Source organism: Oryctolagus cuniculus, chromosome 21 (assembly GCF_964237555.1).
Source record: "Oryctolagus cuniculus chromosome 21, mOryCun1.1, whole genome shotgun sequence".
NCBI lineage: Eukaryota > Metazoa > Chordata > Mammalia > Lagomorpha > Leporidae > Oryctolagus > Oryctolagus cuniculus.
Window position 1 is genome coordinate 3,133,824 of NC_091452.1, and position 19,806 is coordinate 3,153,629.

General features: G+C 61.1%; 1 protein-coding gene across 1 annotated transcript in view; it reads right to left on the reverse strand.

Moving 5' to 3' along the window:
- TMEM132C (transmembrane protein 132C) overlaps positions 1–19,806 on the reverse strand; it is a 272,143-nt gene that overhangs the window by 90,467 nt on the left and 161,870 nt on the right. The window contains exon 3 of the mRNA XM_070065746.1: positions 3,252–3,398. Within this exon, the coding sequence (XP_069921847.1) occupies positions 3,252–3,398 (147 nt within the window). The remainder of the gene's footprint in view (positions 1–3,251; positions 3,399–19,806) is intronic.

Genomic DNA, 19,806 nt, shown 5'->3' on the forward strand with positions numbered 1-19,806 from the left:
TTGGCCGTTCCAGGAATTTAGCGAGCAAACCAGCAGATGGAATGCTTCTCTCTCTCACGTGCGCACACCCACCCACGCACTCCCTGCCTGTCTCTAAGTTAACTGGTAAATAGAAACCCATCTCAGGACAGCAGCGGCCCAGGAGAGCACGAGTGACACTGGGGGAGGTGCCAGCCGTTGCTGGGATTTCCTGTCTTGCCCATTTTGCCGAGTGACCCCGCATCCCTCCCAGGAAGCGCCTCTGCACACGTTCATCTTCGGGGTAAACGAGCCGGTCCCCCAAGGACGAGTGCTGGGACGCGGGGGACGCAGGTTCCCTGTCAGCCACGTGGGACAGGGACCAACAGCGAAACCCCAGCCTGGGTGCCCCTCCCCGGGGATCCTTTCACACCCCCTTCCCTGCCTGCAGCAGCCCCCCTTTCTGTTCCCCCACGCGTCCTTTCTGTTCCTGTCCTTCAGGGGTGACCAGAGGGAACACCCACGAAGACGTGTCCAGTGTGGAGCAGCTGGCAGGGGGCTAGGGAGGCCCCACCTCCTGGGCACACAGCCCGGGGTCGGGCCAGCCCCTTGTGGGTGGCCCCTGCTTAGACTGGCTGCCAAGGCACGGAACACGGCAAGTACGCGATGCCGCTGCAAGATGAGGAACCTGGGCCTCTACCTCCCCGGCTCTTCTCAGGCGCTTGGCGAGGAACCGGGGGCCCAGCCCACAGGCCCCTGGGAACAGAATCCCCCAGCCAAGCCTTCTGGTGAAGCCGTGGGTCCTGCCTCACGACAGGCCCCGAGCCGAGCCCTGTGAGGATGGACGGGATCCCCAGGCGCCTCTGTTGCACACCAGCAGGTGGCAAGGCCACTTGGCCTCTGCTGTCCAGGTGGAGGTGGGGGGGCCGTCCTGCTGACCCTGTCGTCTGGGTCCTTACCTGAGTCGCTGTCAGACTGCCTCGGGGGCCCCCAGTGTTCAGGGCCCGGGAAGTGGGGTCTGCATCTGATTCAAGGGACGGACTTCCACCTGGCTTCACCGTGCTCCCCAAGGCTCCAAGTGAGAAGGCAGCTGAGTGATGGCACGCCTGTCAGGCGTGTGCTGGTGGGCGGCTGAGTGAGGGCACGCCTGTCAGATGCGTGCTGGTGGGCAGCCGAGTGAGGGCACGCCTGTCAGGTGCGTGCTGGTGGGTGGGCCGAGTGAGGGCACGCCTGTCAGGTGCGTGCTGGTGGGTGGGCCGAGTGAGGGCACGCCTGTCAGGTGCGTGCTGGTGGGCGGCCGAGTGAGGGCACACCTGTCAGGCGTGTGCTGGTGGGTGGGCCGAGTGAGGGCACGCCTGTCAGGTGCGTGCTGGTGGGCGGCCGAGTGAGGGCACACCTGTCAGGCGTGTGCTGGTGGGCAGGCCGAGGGAGGGCACACCTGTCAGGTGCGTGCTGGTGGGCGGCTGAGTGAGGGCACGCCTGTCAGATGCGTGCTGGTGGGCGGGTTGAGTGAGGGCACGCCTGTCAGGTGCGTGCTGGTGGGCGGGTTGAGTGAGGGCACACCTGTCAGGCGTGTGCTGGTGGGCGGGTCGAGGGAGGGCACACCTGTCAGCTGTGTGCTGGTGGGTGGGCCGAGGGTCTGCTATCATGGCGCAATTCCAGGCACTGTGAGGCACCAGCTCCCCAGGCCAGTTCAGGCCGGTAGGAGCCGGTTTGTGCACTCCAAGGACACCAGTGCACCAGCTCTCTTACAGGCAAACATCTTCCAGGACATCGGGCAGGAAAGCTGAGCGCAGGCCCAGCCCCCAGCATTGGTCAGCGCGGGTCTAACCCAGGGCATAGACAAGTCTGGAAATTGACCCTGGGCACCCTGTCCAGAGAGGATCAGAGCAGCTGGCCCGGGGCCACGCGCGTCTCAGCTCCCCCCTCGGCAGACCCAACTGGGCTCCGTGGGCGGTTCCCGGAGCCTTGGAAACAGGCTCCTGGCAGAGAGGCTCAGAGACCCGCCCCACAGGAGTCTCGCCGTGCGTCTGACCAAGGGCCATTCACACAAACTAACCCACTGTGCGTCAGCCGTTCACCCCATCTGCATAATCAACGCTCATCCTGTGGGTCCATCAGACATGATGTGCATTCGATTGAGGACACTGAACGTGGCCCTGGCCTCCCACGTGCACCAGGGACCCCGCACACGCTTCTTCCTGGCCTTTCTTTCACACATTCAAAGACGCCGCCCCCGAGCCCTGACCCCGACCCAACCCGGACGTGCCTGGGGTACCGAGCCGGCCAGCAGCTCAGGGCAGGCGCTTCTCTGGTTTCACAGGAAGGAAGGCCCGAGGGGCCGAGGTTCTGATGTCCAAACAGGGAATTAAAATGCGGAGGAAGAATCGGTTTTTCTCTGCGACCGACTTGAACACGCATGTAGGAAAACGCATCCAACAGCGGAAGGGTCGTCCTGCCCGCCGACCCCCTCAGGGAAACACCGAGACTGTGTCCCAGGCCCTGAAAGGGGTGACGCGTCTTGACTCCAAGGTCACCTCAAGGAAAAGGAGAAGCAGACAGAGGTGGATGCGGAAGGGGCCCTGCCGGTAAGAATGCGCCGGGGAAGAGCCCAGTGCTCCGAAGGCGGAGGCGGCCGGCTGTTTGCACCAGGCTAACTCCGCGCGGCAGGAGGCTGTGACGCGTCACGGCTGTTTGCACCAGGCTAACTCCGCGCGGCAGGAGGCTGTGACGCGTTAGAAACGTTTCTCAGGAACGCTTAACGTCGGAGAAAGTGTTTCCAACACGAGCAGACAGCAGAGCGCCTCCAATCTGCGTGCATACCGTGACGCGAGTAGCTCTACCACGGGAGCCGACGCATGGAGCCCCGGCAGGCTACCGAGGGCCGTTCCCGGGGACCAGGGCATCAGTACAGGATTTCAGGTCCTGTCTCTCAAGTAACTGTGTTTTTCCAAATAGCTTAAACCGAGTCTGCGCTGCTTTTCCGATGGGAAAACAGCTGTTTTAGATCACAGCACAGGTGTCTGAGAACTCACCTTGCAGCTTCCTGGGTGTGACCGGCCGAGGGCTCACTCCAACACACGCAGAAAACAGCCCCGTGTGGGCAGGTAGCCTCAGCTCAGCTAAGGAGGGCAGAGCCCCGAGGGGGCGCCCGGGGCGGGACACACAGAGGACCCCACTCTGCCTCCGAGCCCAGTGCCGGCGCCTCCAGGCCTCTGGGATGGGGGTTCACAGCTCCAGGGAGCAGCCGTGGATGCGGGCTGGCCCGCCGGACGGGGAGGGAGGCGGCTTACCTGTTGCGCGCTGCCTGTGCCAGGCGCTGGCAGGACACGGTGGCGGTGGCATGCTTCCCGCCGTTGCCCACCTCCTGCTTCACGGCCCAGTGCCGGGGCTCGCTGGGCTGGGCGCTCAGGATCCGCACCCCCTTCTTCACTTTGGCTCTGTGGGGAAGCAGAGGGGCAGGAGAGCCACAGGTGAGAGACCCGGCCTGCCCGGAGGGGCGCCTGCTCCGCGGAGTAGCACCGGATCGTTTCGCCTTCCCACGCCTCTCACCGCAGCTGACGCAGGTTCACGGAGTGAACCGAGGTGTCAAGGCAGCAGTGGGAGGGAATCTGCCCCAGACGAGCGCTCGTGACCTCGCAGCCCAGGTCCAAGGGCAACAGGTCCTGGACACTCCCTGGACAGCAAGGTGCAGGGGGAGCACAGGCGGGACCTCCCTGGAGGGAGGCGACAGCAGTCAGTGCGTGTCGAGTGTGGATTCTGAGTCTGACTGCTCCGGTCTTCTGCGAGAATCGTACATGGCTGGGCACGTGTGGTCACATGACAGCTCTATAGGGATGGCTGCCACCACCAATCCTTAGTCATGGAGGGGCGAGGCAAGGCCCAGGAAAGTGAGCCCCCATCCCGAGAAACTGTGCACCCCCTCTCAAGTGGGCTTCTTGCAGGCACATCTGACGAGGTATGAAGTGTTTGCTGTCACAGCTCGGGGAGGGGGGGTGGATGCGGCAGGACGCAGGACGGCCCCCACCCCTGCCACCAACCCCACAAACTTCCTACCCAGACCGGCAACAGCGCCCAGAGCTGAGGATTCCCGGGACACGTTTGTCGCCACCGCACCGCTTTGTAGCCAGGTGACTTTGGGGAGGAACAGCCGTGGGCCTGGCTTCACCCCTCTGTGACCAAGCACTGGTGGTGGCAGCCATCACCGTAAAGCTGCTGTGTGGCCACACGTGCCCAGCCACGTACAATCCACGCAGAAGACCGGAGCAGACTCGGAGTCCACACTCCACACGCGGCTGCTGTCACCTCCCTCCAGGGAGGTCCCTGAGCACTTCCTGTGGCCTGGCTCAGCCTCCACAAACATGAATGAAGACCACGGCTCTCCACACGTGCACCTGCCCACCTGGATGCGTCCATCCTCCCCTCAAACGCCAACCCATCCATGTGAGCCTCGGTCTTCCTGTCAATCAGCCAACAAAGACAACAGCACGCTGCGCACGAACACCTCCCCGTGCTCTCTCAGGCCCCTCACGGAGAACAGAGGGGACGCTAACGCAGGCGTGTGCCTGCGCACGGAGAGGAGGGGCAGCGGCAGCAGCTTCCAGAGTGTGCAAAGCAGGTGCACACGGCAGGATGCGCCCTTGGCCGAGGGCAGGTGGCCACTAGAGGGCGCTCTCCGGCCTGGGCCTGGGGGAGGGAGCATTAGGGTGCCATGGGGAAACAGGTACACACTGGGCAGCTTCTCTCTCCCAGGCTGGGACCCCAGAATTCCAGAGAATTCCACCAGTCTAGGAGCAGAAACAGGAGGCTGCTGACACCGAGGTGCCTCCAACCACCCAAGGGTCCCCTTCCGGTCAAGCCTGTGGCTGGCAAGTCCCGGACGTGGCTCAGTTTTTCGTCGCTGGTCAGCCCCTCCCACCTTGCATGAGAGGCAGGCAGGGACAGTGGCACGCTGCAGCAGGTGAACGGGGCGGGCCGGGGCCAAGCCAGGGGGGTACTGCCCCTGCAGGGACGCGCATGATTGACGGACGATTGTCCACACCCTCAGGGGCAGCAGACACAGGGTGCTCACGGAGCTCACGCCGAGGGGGTCAAGCACAGACACACAGCTTGAAAGGAAAGATGGCGGGTGACCGGGGATCGGGTTGAGAAAACGCCCCGGGAAGCCGAGGAGAGGTCGATACAGAGGAGACTCCCAGGTCCAGCGCAGCAGGAAGTAGGACAGGAGGGGACCATGAATGGACAAAAGGACAGGAGTTCTGAGCTCTGGAAGAGCCCACGGCCAGGCGGCACGATGGGACGTGACGGACCCCGGCCCCTGGGCCACGCGGGTCAGCGCGGTTCAGACACTGGGTGCGGGGAAGTCAGATCGACAGTCTCGCAGGCTGGGAGGGGGCCTGCATCAGAATGGATTCAGAGGTCACAGCACAGAGTGGCCACAGGAGCCTGGCGCTGGCCCTGCCTTGGGAGAGGGGCTCGGCTGCTTCTTGTTCGTCCCTGGGGAGGGGGCACAGCTCAGTGGCCGTCGGTGTGCAGCTGGTGTTGCAGGTGGCCGGGAGGTGACGTGGGGTTCCCAGAGTCAGCACCGTCGGCACCACGGGCACCGTCATTCTCCATTTCCTGCCTCGGTGCCGAGCACGGTGCCGGACTCGGGGATTCAGGTGTGGGCTGACCGGTGGCGCCTCTCGTCCTGTCTGGGTACCTGCGTGGGCCGCGTGCCGGGTGCACAGCACGCTCACATTTGCTGCACCCGTGCAGGGCACGCCCCTCTCCAGAACGGGCTGGCACCGGGTGCTCCTTGGGGAGGTCAGTGTTCAGCACAAAACTCCCACCCAGGAAGCCCAACCTCCACCCTCCGAGCCATCTGTCGGGGGTGGCTGCAGTCTCTAAGCTCCCCCAGGGCGCTGGGAGCTGTGGGCTCTGTGTGGGCTGGGGGTGTAGGTGTGGCCTCGGCCCCCACCCCAGGGGTGGGAACCATCAGCTGCTATTCGGGCTTCTCTCCCCCAACCTGCACCTCGGAGGGCGACCTCACAGGAGACAGGGCCTGGGCCGAGTAACGGAGCTACGGGAGGGCGCTGGGGAGGCGCCGCCCTCACGGAGAGGCGGAACCTCACGGACGCTGTGGGGACATGGATTCGCCCTCTGCCAGCCAGGAAGGCGGGCCCGGCGGCTCCTCCTGGGGGACCTCAGACCTGGGACAGAATCCACTCCTGGGGGCTGAGGCTCTGGGGGGTGCACCTTGCTGCAGCTGACGACACAGAAGGGAAGGCGGAGTGCCGGCTCCACAGTCCAGCCTGGCCCGGCCTGGCCTGGCCGCCGACCGTCTTTCCAGCAAGCAAGGCTGGTCTGTCCCTCGTCAGCGTCTGTCCCCGCCCCCCCCCCCCCCACCTGACGGCTCTCGGAGAGCGGCAGAATGCCTGCGAGAGACAGGCTCTGGCCCAGGACCAGCGGTGTCACCCTGGCCCTGCAAGTCCCCTGAGTGGGCGTGGCCACTGCTGGGGTCACTGTGGCAGCCAGGCCACCCGGTGCCCACCAGCGGTCAGCCTTGGGCTGAGCGTGCACTTGGTCTCCCCAGGTTTCGCCGCCTGGCCCTCCCTCAGATGGCTGGCTCGTTTGCACACGCTGGAACGACACTGACTTTACAGTTTGTCTTTCCATAACTACCCCGCCCCCGCTCCCGTTTGTTGCTTTAGAAAAGCTCTTTGGAAAAGTACCTCTCCATGCAATGCGGGCGGGCGCACAGGGAGCTCCTGAATCCACTGGAGCCAGCCAGCCACGCTTCCTCCCACACGCACCCTCCTGTCCCAAACCACCCTGTGCGCACAGGCCTTCCAAGCACGGGAGGGAGGGGCACGGCGGGGCCCAGCGCAGTGAGGATGCTGACACACCTGTGTTTCCCTGCACAGCCTGAGCTGGGTGCCAGCCCCCGCCCCCACCCCGTCCCCTACAAGGGGCCCCGCGACTCTTCAGCCCGTGCACCAGTGTCTTCCTGAGCCGGGACCACTGAGCTGCCGGGGGCTGGGTCCCTGTTTCCTGCCCACTCCTGCCGCACCCCATCACTCCGTGCTGAACTACCTGTCAGAGCAGACCTGTGCCCCGAGACTGAAGCCATCAGGAACCCCTCTCCCCAGCTCTCCCCAGCTCCAGTGGGGCTCGGCCAAGTTATCAGAAGGGCAAGGGTGGGGATTTTAAAGGCACAACCAGTTTGCACTCTCATGCCCAGCAAACAAGCTTTCCTATCAGAACAGGTCTCTGTGATCTCAGGAAGAAATGCATTTATAGGGCTGGCGGGTTCAGCAGAATCCACTCCAGGCTCACACGCCTCGCTGGATTATGCTGACGTCGGTTCCTCTGCTCATTAAACTGACACTCGTCGGAGATACCCACACATTTGTCTTGCAGAATAGCCACGTGCTGGGCTGTCGGATCTTTGAGCTGCCTCCCTCCTGCCTGCACATCCTGGATGTTCCCCGTCAGCTCTGGGAGTGCAGCCAGGTAAGGGCTGCACCCCTGTCTCCCTGTGAGCTCTGGGAGTGTGGTCAGGTGCGGGCTGCACCCCTGTCTCCCCGTCAGCTCTGGGAGTGTGGTCAGGTGTGGGCTGCACCCCTGTCTCCCTGTCAGCTCTGGGAGTGTGGTCAGGTGCGGGCTGCACCCCTGTCTCCCCGTCAGCTCTGGGAGTGTGGTCAGGTGCGGGCTGCACCCCTGTCTCCCCGTCAGCTCTGGGAGTGTGGTCAGGTGCGGGCTGCACCCCTGTCTCCCCGTCAGCTCTGGGAGTGTGGTCAGGTGCGGGCTGCACCCCTGTCTCCCCGTCAGCTCTGGGAGTGTAGTCAGGTGTGGGCTGCACCCCTGTCTCCCCGTCAGCTCTGGGAGTGTAGTCAGGTGTGGGCTGCACCCCTGTCTCCCTGTCAGCTCTGGGAGCGCGGTCAGGTGCGGGCTGCACCCCTGTCTCCCCATCAGCTCTGGGAGCGCGGCTAGGTGTGGGCTGCACCCCTGTCTCCCCGTCAGCTCTGGGAGTGCAGTCAGGTGCGGGCTGCACCCCTGTCTCCCCATCAGCTCTGGGAGTGCGGTCAGGTGTGGGCTGCACCCCTGTCTCCCCGTCAGCTCTGGGAGTGCAGTCAGGTGTGGGCTGCACCCCTGTCTCCCCGTCAGCTCTGGGAGTGCAGTCAGGTGTGGGCTGCACCCCTGTCTCCATCAGCTCTGGGAGTGCGGTCAGGTGCAGGCTGAACGGCTAGGTCAGGACGCATGCAGAGGTGCGTGCTGTTGGCCGCTGTGTCCTGTGCTAAACTATTCATGAGATGAGTGCATGGGAGGCAGCGTGTGCCTGCGAGGCGCGCTGCTTGGCCGTCAGTCTGGAGTGGCTTTGAGTGGAGGCATCGCTCCGGAAACAATCAAAAAGCAAAGTGAACTTTTGCCCCTGGAACTGAAATCCCGCGGAGTGCCAGTAGCTTCAAGCAACTTCTCCTGAGCCCACACATCCGCCCATCCAGATCTGAATGCCAAGGTCGTCGGTGGCTTGTAGCCGAGGGGTCCCCGCCCCATCCACCTGCACTCTGGGCAGTGGTTCTCAGCCAGCGGGCATCTGGCAACGTTGGGGGACAGTTCTGGCTGCCCCGGACAGGGGTGGTTCTGGCACTTAGTGGGAAGAGGCTGGGGCACTGGCAACCATCTGGCCCCTGGTGTTGTCAGTACCGGGGCTGGGAAACCCTACCCTAATTCTAAGGCTGAGCACACAGGGCCTGCTCAGGGCTTGGCAAGGGAGAAGGCACCGCTTTGACGTGCCTCCCCCAACACTCCCGGGCACCGGCGCCCAAGGCTCCGACTCTTTATCTGCACCAGCGCGTGCCCTGGCACGGCGCTCTGACCCACCGGAAGGAGGACAGTCCCTGCTGCGGTCAGAAGCGCTCCGTATCAGGCACCGACAGCGAGGACGCTCTCCAAAGGGAGACGCCCCCTGGCGTCCAGCACAGGCTGAGTGCCGGCCAGCAGGAGACACAGCCTGGCCTTGGCGAGGCTCTGATCTGCCAGGCCAGTGTGGAGGCTGGGCAGGCACCAGCACTCAGCGCCGCGTGAGCCGGTGCCGGTGTCCGGATGGAGCACGGTGAGACAGCAGGCGCGTTTATCATTAACGTGTCCAGTATCAGCCAGGCTCCCTGCTAACCGCACTGAGCACATCCCATCATTACCCTCCTTTGTAAACAGGAGAAAAAGTAACGTAGCATGGCCGAGACATCAGCTCACCCTCACACAGTATGTGGCAGTTAGCAGCGGGCCTTTGCCATCCGGCCCCAGTGTAAGGACAACTCGTCTACACTGTCGAGCAGTAAAGGGATCGCGATCCATGAGCAAGGATGCACGTCTCTGACACATGCAGTAACTGCCCCTCCGTGGGAGGGTGTGTGCACCCACCATGTGTGTGCGTGCACACACACATGCATGCAAATATGCACATACATGCACACACATGCCTGCAAACACGCACGCACGAACACATACACACATGCAAACATACACAGATGCAATCATACACACATGCATGTAAACACACATGAACACATATACACACAAATACGCACACATGAATGTATGCACACACATGCATGCACACATGAACATATATACACACAGATGCACATACATGCAAACATGCACACACAAACATGCACATATATGCACACATGCATGCAAACACCACACATGAACATATGCACACACACACAAATACGCACACACATGCACACACGCGAACAAACAGGCCCCCCACAGGCACACATGCACACACACACTCCCTGGCTAACTTGATGGGCAGCCGGACCACTCGTTGGTCGAGTCACTGGTGCAAAAGAAGGTATAAATAATAAAACCGAAAAGGGCAGAGAGCCCGTCCATCAGCGTGTGGCGGCTCCATAAGCACCGCTGGGCATCTGCGGCTCCCCGAGTGCCCGCACGGCCTGGCCCACGGAAGAGGGCTTCCGGGCAGCTGGGCCATCAATATTTGACGAGGCGACCTACTAACTCGCGCCCTCCCCCGCCCCCAGGGCCCTGTGCCTCTCAGCAGCACGCCCTCGGCGAGGAAGGGGCAGCACCTGGTAATGGGCAGCTAAGAACAGGACAGCCCCCCTGGGCTCCCAGGTCGGGAGGCACCACGCGCCAGCCACGTTCTGAGCCCTCGCTGCCAGCGGTCTCGTGTCCTCCGCACGCGGGGGTGCAGCCCCGTCACTGTCCCATTCCTGCACAGCCTCCCAGGGCTCCGTCCACGGAAGGGAGGCCAGAGGAGGTTGGCCCTCGCCACCTGCTAGGTGCGTTCCGCACTCCCTCAGGGCCCTGCGTGCCCGTGCTGGGCCTCCCTCCCCCTGCCTCTCTGATTTCATTCTGCGACCTTCGCCCCGACAGCCAGCCCCTCATCCTCACTCTCCCTCCTCGTGTCCACGCCGCCATCAGCACCGCCAGACGGCCGAGCATGTCTCGGCAGTGTCTCCCCCTCCCCCACTCGGAGGTCGAGGACGCTGCGGTTTCAGTGTCCCCGTCCCCACCCGCCCTGTCCTGGGCTAAAATCCAAACCCACCCCCGGCCAGGGAATGGCATCAGATGGCCTGGGGAGGCCACGGGACCGGAGCCTGCAGCCACCCCAGGGCTCGACTGAGCATGGACACTGCTGCCACGCGGCGCTCCGGGCTCAGGAAGCCAGCTCGAGACAGACGCTCATCTACGTCCACCACCACCGTGTGACGAGGCGGGTGGTGCTGGTGGGCGTCCTCACGGGGCTCTGGCATTTTTTTCTCAAGGTCTCGGGAGAGTTTACATAGCTCGCACCATCTCATGCTTCCACCACAACGCCCATAGCACAATAAAAATAAATGAGAGAGAGAAAAGGTATATATATGAGAGAGAGAGAGAGAATATGGGGGATAGAAGATATATACATATATATATATATGTATATGTATATATATATGAGAGAGAATATGGGGGATAGAAGATATATATATATATGAGAGAGAATATGGGGGTAGAGAAGGTATATATATGAGAGAGAGAGAATATGGGGGGAGAGAAGGTATATGTGAGAGAGAGAATATGGGGGGGAGAGGTGGATCACAGGAAAGGACTTCTCGGAGCACATGGTTCCTTAACCCCCCCTCCCCCGAAGACTTCCCTTCACATCTCGCGGTCCCTGAGACCACAGCAGCCAGGGTGGGGACTGGGCAGGCAGCACTGGCCAGAGAGACTGGAGGTGGCCACTCACAACCCACCCTCTGATACCCGGCCCGGGAAGGGCACCTGCACCTGCTCCTGCTGGCAGTGAGGAACGGACGGCTGCGGGGCAGCGTTCTTCCCGAGGGCCCCTCCCTGAGCAGATGTGGGCAACTGCCGCCGTGAGAACTGCCGAGGGAGGGCGGCCCCCTCCCCACAGGGCTCGGGGCCCCGGCACCCAGCGCTCCTGGGCGGGCAGCGGCGTGCCCCTCCTGTATACAGCATGCTGACAGCACTGAACCCACCCGCGCCAGGGCCTGGTTTTGAAGGACACTGCAGCCCAAGGCCTCACCGTGGGTTTCCGACCGTGGAGTTTTGACAAGTACACTGGTTCTCTCCAATTCACGAATTACTGCTTGTGGCTTCCTTTTTGATGAACTGCACCCCGGAGTTTGCTTTCTAGGGTTAGAATTATATTCTTGGTTAAAAGAAAGGAGAACAAGGAATGTAAGAAGTACGACCCACGGCCATAAAGGACAGCCAGCATGAGAGCAACGCAGGGCTAAAGCCAGCAGGGGGCGGGCTCCCTGCAGGAAGCCACGAGTGGGCGAGGGCCGACTGCCCGGGCTCCCACCTGAGCTGGCAGCGCCAACACCACACCTGCACCTCCAGTGCCACCAAGGCGGAGTGACCAGAACTGCAGTCCACACCTCTCCTGATGCTTCCCAGGACAGCTCGAGGGTTCAGCGGCCGTCGACCACGCGAGGGGTCTCTAACAGGTCCATAGAAAATGCGGACCGAGAATGAACTGCGTGGACGTCAACAGCTTTTCACCACAATGAACTGTGAACCCCTCTCTCTGTCGTCTCTGAAGTGCCCTCATGTAATCCCCATCTTCCCTCGCCCTTTGTTTTATTTATTTGCGTAGCTGAACTTGTGTCTATGGAATGCAGCCGTCCCCAAGGAGGTGGCAACTGGTTCAGGAATGAGCTGACCCTGCGTGGGTTGAGCGGAGCTCTTGGAAGAAATTTTCCAACACAGCAACAGGAAAGAAAGCCCCCTTTTAAGCTTAAGCTCGGAGATGGTGGGCTCTTGGCTGCATTTTGTCTTAGGCAATGGGGATGCAGGCAGACCTGTGACAGCGCCATTCCAACGCCTGGGTCCAACTCCGCCCTCCGTCTGGTTCTGTCTCCAGACTTTTCAGCCTGGAAAGTGATTCGATTCCTTTGGAAGGAAAGAGTGTGTTGGGAACAGGAAGGCTGGCATCCTCAGGTGTCTCAGTCAGCACCATCCGTCTCTAGCAATTTCCAGTCTCGCAAAACTGAACTCTGTCTCCGTTAAACACTAAGTGCCCACCCCTCGCTCCCCAGCCCCGGCTACACCGTTCTACTCTCCCTCCCTGTCTCCCCTGTCGCTCCTTCCCCACCCCGGCTACCTCCATCTGCTTTCTGTGTCTGTGCCTCTGAGGGGCCGTGCAGTGCTGGCCTTCTGTGGCCATCCCGTCTCACCAGGCACGGCATTTCAAGGCCTCTCTTTTTCAGGCAGAGCAGGGTCTCCCATTCCTCTGTTAACAGTCCCTTGAGGCGAGTCAGTTTCAGCACTGAGTGACCCTGCTGTGGACGTGGCCATCAGACCTTGTCTTTTTTTTTTTTTTTTGACAGGCGGAGTGGACAGTGAGAGAGAGAGACAGAGAGAAAGGTCTTCCTTTTGGTTCACCCTCCAATGGCCGCCGCGGCTAGCACGTTGTGGCCGGCGCACCACGCTGATCCGATGGCAGGAGCCAGGTGCTTCTCCTGGTCTCCCATGCGGGTGCACAGCCCAAGCACTTGGGCCATCCTCCACTGCACTCCCTGGCCACAGCAGAGAGCTGGCCTGGAAGAGTGGCAACCGGGACAGAATCTGGCACCCCGACTGGGACTAGAACCCGGTGTGCCGGCGCCGCAAGGTGGAGGACTAGCCTAGTGAGCTGCGGCGCCGGCCCTAACCTTGTCTTTCAATTCTGCTGTGTCAGCTCCCGCGAGTGGGTCTGCTGGGACACTCTGCTTGCTCTGAATCCCTTTACCTGCTTTGCTAAAGCAAGGGTTTTGTATCTGTTACTGTAGCATGGACTACTGTACCCAAACGAATACATCCTTACGTTCTTCAGTGTTCTGCAGAGTACACAGGACCGGACAGAGGCTCGGCAGTAGACAGACGTAGCCTCACCTAAAGGTTCTAGTTCCTGGCCCCAAGAGTGTCCCCATGAGCGACCATGCACCCCTCCCTTGACGGTGATGGTGGCAGGATTTTCCCAGAGATGCCAGCCAGCTTGCCAGGGTCACCGCTCAGCAACCGTTTGGGTGGACAGGAAACACATCCGACCTCACTCAACATTTCTTACACACAGGCACATGCCCAAAGGGTCAGCCTGGCTGGGCGGCTGGCACAGTGGCCAGGACATCACCTGGGTACCCACTCCCGTACCGAAGCGCCTGGCTTGAGTCCAGTTTCCTGCTCAAGTGCACCCTGAGAAACCAGATGCTGGCCCCACTGCTTGGGTCCTGCCACCCACGGGGGCGACTTGAACTGAACTCCTGGCTCCTGGCTTCAGCCTGGCCCAGCCCTGGCTATTGTGGACATTTGGGGAGTGAACCAGAGGACGGCAGGTCTCTCTCTGTGTCTGTCTCTAAACCAAAGACTAAAACTTTAGGAGCTGCGCTGACTTCTCTGCTTGCTGAAGAAATCAGAAGCCAACTCCAAGTGTGGGCAACACTCGAGAAGCTGGGCTACACATCGCGCGTGATTGCCCCCACCCTCCCAACCTGGGAGCGAGCGGGAAGTGAAATGAATACAACAGAACCACAGAGCACCACTAGGAGAGGCCGACGGAGGCGTGCAGATGAGAGGGGCTATAAGCCAGGGAGAGGTCGGCGCTACCTGGGAGGGGGCTGGAATCCGGACAGGCTCCACCGAGGAGGCTGCGGCCCCATCTGGCCTTGCCACAAGCAGGTCTAGGCGCCAACTGTGCTTACTAGAGTAGAACTGTGTGGCTCGTCGAGTCCCCGCGGGCCTCTGAGGGCAAAGCTCGACTGTGGTGCGGCCGCCTCTGACTTGCCGTGTGCATTGCTAATTGTTGTGACAAGATGTTACCAGGGGCTGCTGGGAGCCGCCACGGGATCACGAAGTCCGGGGTTGCTGAACCGGCGTGGCGCGCAGGGCTCCTCCCCCGCGGTCCGGCCATGTGTCAGACCAGTGTGTCCCGTCTGCTGCAGGCCATGTGCAGCTCTGCTCAGCTCTGGCCAGGGAGGCGCGAGGGCCTGACGCATTCAGCTACAGGGGAGGACTGAGACTAAGTCCTGCATGAATGATTTCTATGAGGATTTTCCCCGACTGTAACACAGCAGTTCCTGTAACACAGCAGTTCAGCACTCGATTTTGGAAGGGAAGCCGTTGTTTCAGCACCAAAAATAAAAGGTGGTTATTTATATGGAAGGTTTGATGTCCTGCAAGAACCTTACATGCTTTAAAAGTATGGTGGGGGGCTGGCGCCGTGGCACAGCGGGTTAAAGCCCTGGCCTGAAGCACCGGCATCCCATATGGGCTCTGGTTCTAGTCCCGGCTGCTCCTCTTCCAATCCAGCTCTCTGCTGTGGCCTGGGAAAGCAGTAGAAGATGGCCCAAGTGCTTGGGCCCCTGCACCTGCATGGGAGACCTGGAAGAAGCTCCTGGCTCCTGGCTTTGGATAGGCGCAGCTCCAGCTGTTGTGGCCATCTAGGGAGTGAACCAAGGGATGGAAGAATTCTCTCTCTCTCTCACTCTGCTTCTCCTCTCTCTGTGTAACTCTGATTTTCAAATAAATAAAATAAATCCTTAAAAAAAGTATGGTGGAAGGAAGAAACACGCCTGGGAGCTGGTTCTAGTCTTGAGGCCTCACGTGCAACGTCTCGTAGACAGGGTGGCCTACAGGGTTTCTGTGACCAAGGCCCTGTCTTGTGGGGCAGACCCTGATAGCTGCGTACCCTAACCAAGGCTCCATCCGTCTCCACTGCTGAGCACCCAGTCGGTGCTGTAGACTCTGAGGGAGCCATTCGTTCAGGTGCAGTAATCCGTTCAGGTGCCACCTTTAGCAAGGCAGTTAAATGACAAAGGAGGCACAGCCTACAGGGCCTTAGGACTTCAGCGAAGTATTTTCCTTGACCTTAAGAGCCATGAAATATGCTGTAGTCCAGGCATGGTTCTTACGAAGATTTGATGCAAGGAGATGCAGCGGCCACCTGGGGACCTTGGGATGGGTGGGAGGCCAAGGGCTGCCACACTCAGGATGGAAGAGGGAAAATTGAATGTGTCAAGTCTGCAAGGTACTGGTGACCACTCCGAGGGCGCTGCACCTGCACACTTCCTGTTTCATCAGATGATAAAGCCACCTACCAGCAAAGCACTCCTTACTGCTCTTCCGCTCTTGCCCAGAGCAGACATCACTAATCAAACCAACGATCCTAGTGAGAGGTCTCCTGAGCCCTGCAATGTCCAGCGGCCAGCGTATGAGGAGCCCTGTGCGCTCCGCTGGCCTAGAGGATGCACGAAGTGCACAGTAGCCCACGGCACCTACAGTGTGCTTGGCTTTGCTTCTACCAGCAACGCGCGGTTCACCGTGAAACCGCACACAATGCAGGAGAACTTGACGCCGCATGAAGACGAGAGATTTCCTCTTCACTCAGTGTTCAGACTCCTTAAGAGATGGACCACCCTGATGACACTGTGGACAGCGCAGGTGCACACTGTGATACCCACCACCCACAGAGAGAAATGTGGGCGCGGACGGCGGGAGAACGTTCCAGCACCCTCCACGCCTACATCAGGCGCCGACGTTTACCACTCAACTTCCTCAGGGGCTAAGAACTCGTATTAAAATTCACATCTACTTAAAAAAGGAAAACGGTGAGAACAGGAAAGAGAGAGAGGAGGAGGAGGAGGAGAGGATGAGGAGGCAAAGGAGGAAGAAGAGGAGGAGGGACCAGGGCGGAGCAGGGAGAGGAGGAGGGACGGGGGAGGAGCAGGGAGAGGAGGAGGGACAGGGGAGGAGCAGGGAGAGGAGGAGGGACCGGGGAGGAGCAGGGAGAGGAGGAGGGATGGGGGAGGAGCAGGGAGAGGAGGAGGGATGGGGGAGGAGCAGGGAGAGGAGGAGGGACAGGGAGGAGCAGGGAGAGGAGGAGGGACAGGGAGGAGCAGGGAGAGGAGGAGGGATGGGGAGGAGCAGGGAGAGGAGGAGGGACCAGGGAGGAGCAGGGAGAGGAGGAGGGACGGGGGAGGAGCAGGGAGAGGAGGAGGGACCGGGGGAGGAGCAGGAAGAGGAGGAGGGACAGGGAGGAGCAGGGAGAGGAGGAGGGACAGGGAGGAGCAGGGAGAGGAGGAGGGACCAGGGAGGAGCAGGGAGAGGAGGAGGGACAGGGAGGAGCAGGGAGAGGAGGAGGGATGGGGAGGAGCAGGGAGAGGAGGAGGGACAGGGGAGGAGCAGGGAGAGGAGGAGGGACGGGGGAGGAGCAGGGAGAGGAGGAGGGATGGGGGAGGAGCAGGGAGAGGAGGAGGGATGGGGGAGGAGCAGGGAGAGGAGGAGGGACAGGGAGGAGCAGGGAGAGGAGGAGGGACCGGGGGAGGAGCAGGGAGAGGAGGAGGGACAGGGAGGAGCAGGGAGAGGAGGAGGGACCGGGGGAGGAGCAGGGAGAGGAGGAGGGACAGGGAGGAGCAGGGAGAGGAGGAGGGATGGGGGAAGAGCAGGGAGAGGAGGAGGGATGGGGAGGAGCAGGGAGAGGGGGGGCAGGAAGGAGAAAAGGATTTCACCTGGGCAGCACCATGGAAACCACACTCGAAGCATCGCGAGAGTGTTCTCCACCCTTCAAACAAGCAGCACCCGAAACGAAGGGCTGAGCTGGAGCAAGACGAGAGGATGCCCACCCTCCACACAGCACTGGGTGGGGCTGGGAGGGCTCACACTCACCCTGCACACAGCACTGGCTGGGGCTGGGAGGGCTCCACACTCACCCTCCACACAGCACTGGGTGGGGCTGGGAGGGCTCACACTCACCCTGCACACAGCACTGGCTGGGGCTGGGAGGGCTCCACACTCACCCTCCACACAGCACTGGGTGGGGCTGGGAGGGCTCACACTCACCCTGCACACAGCACTGGCTGGGGCTGGGAGGGCTCCACACTCACCCTCCACACAGCACTGGGTGGGGCTGGGAGGGCTCACACTCACCCTGCACACAGCACTGGCTGGGGCTGGGAGGGCTCCACACTCACCCTCCACACAGCACTGGGTGGGGCTGGGCAGGGCTCACTCACCCTGCACACAGCACTGGGTAGGACTGGGAGGGCTCCACACTCAGCCTCCACAGAGCTCTGGCTGGGGCTGGGCAGGGCTCCACTGCTTGGAGAGCCGTGGAGCACGGATCGTTAGTGGAAATGCTGTGGTGAGCAGTGTGCTGCGGCAGGTCAGACGCCCACATGCTGTCCGAGTGCCCTGGTGCACGTGCCGGCTCCACCTGTGGTCCAGCTTCCTGCCGATGTGCACCACGGGAGGCAGCAGATGATGGCTCATGGGCTTGGGTCCTTGCCACCACACGGATGGGGTTTCTGGTTCCTGGCTTCGTCTTGGCCCAGTCCTGGCTACTGGGCCTTGGGGGGGGGGGGCTTCAGACAGATCTCTGTGTCTCTCTCAGGATCCCTCCCTGACACCCTATCTTTCAAATCAATAAATAACAAATAAACAAACGTTGAAATAATTAAATGCATGCTCTGCAGTGTTTAGTCCTCGGGATTCAGTGGCGACAAAACCCAGGAGCACAGGTGTGCACTGGAGTCTGCGCACTGCGGCGCTGGACCAAGGACAAGACGGGGGCAGCTCCAGGGGTTCCTCAGGACAGCTCTCGTGTGCACCTGCTGCCCCGAAGAAGGACGACATGGACCTCCTTGCTCTGAGAAACCCCAGCCTGGCCAGGAAGACAGGGCCACCCTGCCCAGAGAATGGCCAAGCGGCGTGCGGCACGTGCACCCCCTGGGACGCTCTGTGGCAGGGAAGGCCGGCGGGGCGTGGCAGGTGTTGGTGCCCACACGGAACATTCTCCGGGACGTATGCAGGAGAGGATGATCGATAATGCAAAGTGGCCTGAGATGCGGTGCCTCACGTCTAAGCCCCCACACAACCACCAAACACGCTCACATTCTACACATGAGATGCAAATCAGACCTGGAACACGGTGGAACACGTGGACCACGGGGTTCTGCTCGCTCCCTGTCAAGCACTGCTCCCAGCTCTGCAGACGTAACACTCGCCGCCCTCGTGCAGAGCTCGGGGGGCACCTTTGCTGCACACGACAGGTGGAGGAGGAGAGGCCCAGGCCTCAGGTAACTTGCCCGAGGTCGCACAGCGAACGTCTCAGCTGGAATTCAGACGGGGGCCTCTGGCCTTAGAGTCTGGAATCTAGGAATGTGCACACGTGTGCACACACACACAAGTGCACACACACGCGCACACCTATGAGTACTCCAAGGGGCTGAGAGCAGTGACAGCTTGAAGCTTTGAGATACAAAGAAATATTACTTCCACACGTAACATTTCCAAAAGGTGCACATTTAAAATCTAACAGTATGGCCGGCGCCGCGGCTCACTAGGCTAATCCTCTGCCTGCGGCGCCGGCACACCAGGTTCTAGTCCCAGTCGGGGTGCCGGATTCTGTCCCGGTTGCCCCTCTTCCAGGCCAGCTCTCTGCTGTGGCCAGGGAGTGCAGTGGAGGATGGCCCAAGTGCTTGGGCCCTGCACCCCATGGGAGACCAGGAGAAGCACCTGGCTCCTGCCATCGGATCAGTGCGGTGCGCCGGCCGCAGCAGCCATTGGAGGGTGAACCAACGGCAAAGGAAGACCTTTCTCTCTCTCTCTCACTGTCCACTCTGCCTGTCAAAAAACAAACAAACAAAAAGAATGTAAGGCAATCCCACTTAAAATAAAATAAAATAAAGTAAAATAAAATCTTTTTTTTTTTTTTGACAGGCAGAGTGGACAGTGAGAGAGAGAGACAGAGAGAAAGGTCTTCCTTTTGCCGTTGGTTCACCCTCCAATGGCCGCCGCGGCCGGCGCGCTGCGGCCGGCGCACCGCGCTGATCCGATGGCAGGAGCCAGGAGCCAGGTGCTTTTCCTGGTCTCCCATGGGGTGCAGGGCCCAAGCACCTGGGCCATCCTCCACTGCACTCCCGGGCCACAGCAGAGGGCTGGCCTGGAAGAGGGGCAACCGGGACAGAATCCGGCGCCCCGACCGGGACTAGAACCCGGTGTGCCGGCGCCGCTAGGCGGAGGATTAGCCTAGTGAGCCGCGGCGCCGGCAGTAAAATAAAATCTAACAGTAACTCTGGAAATCCTGGGACAAGCAGGGCTGGAGTCTCAGGCCGACAGCTGCAGGTCCAGTCCGGCCCCAGGCACTCGGTTCCCCTCTGAACTGCAGTAGCTGCCGTCCCTCTGTGTGGGGACCCCACGCCACTGAGCTGAGCTTCACACGGCCACCTCCTCCCCGTCCAAGCCACTGTCCACGGTAAAACAACTCCGGACAGACCTCAGAGCTCCTGGACTAAATGCCAGGCGTGTTCCATTTCTATCTCATTAACTGTCAGCGCATTATTTCATTTTCTG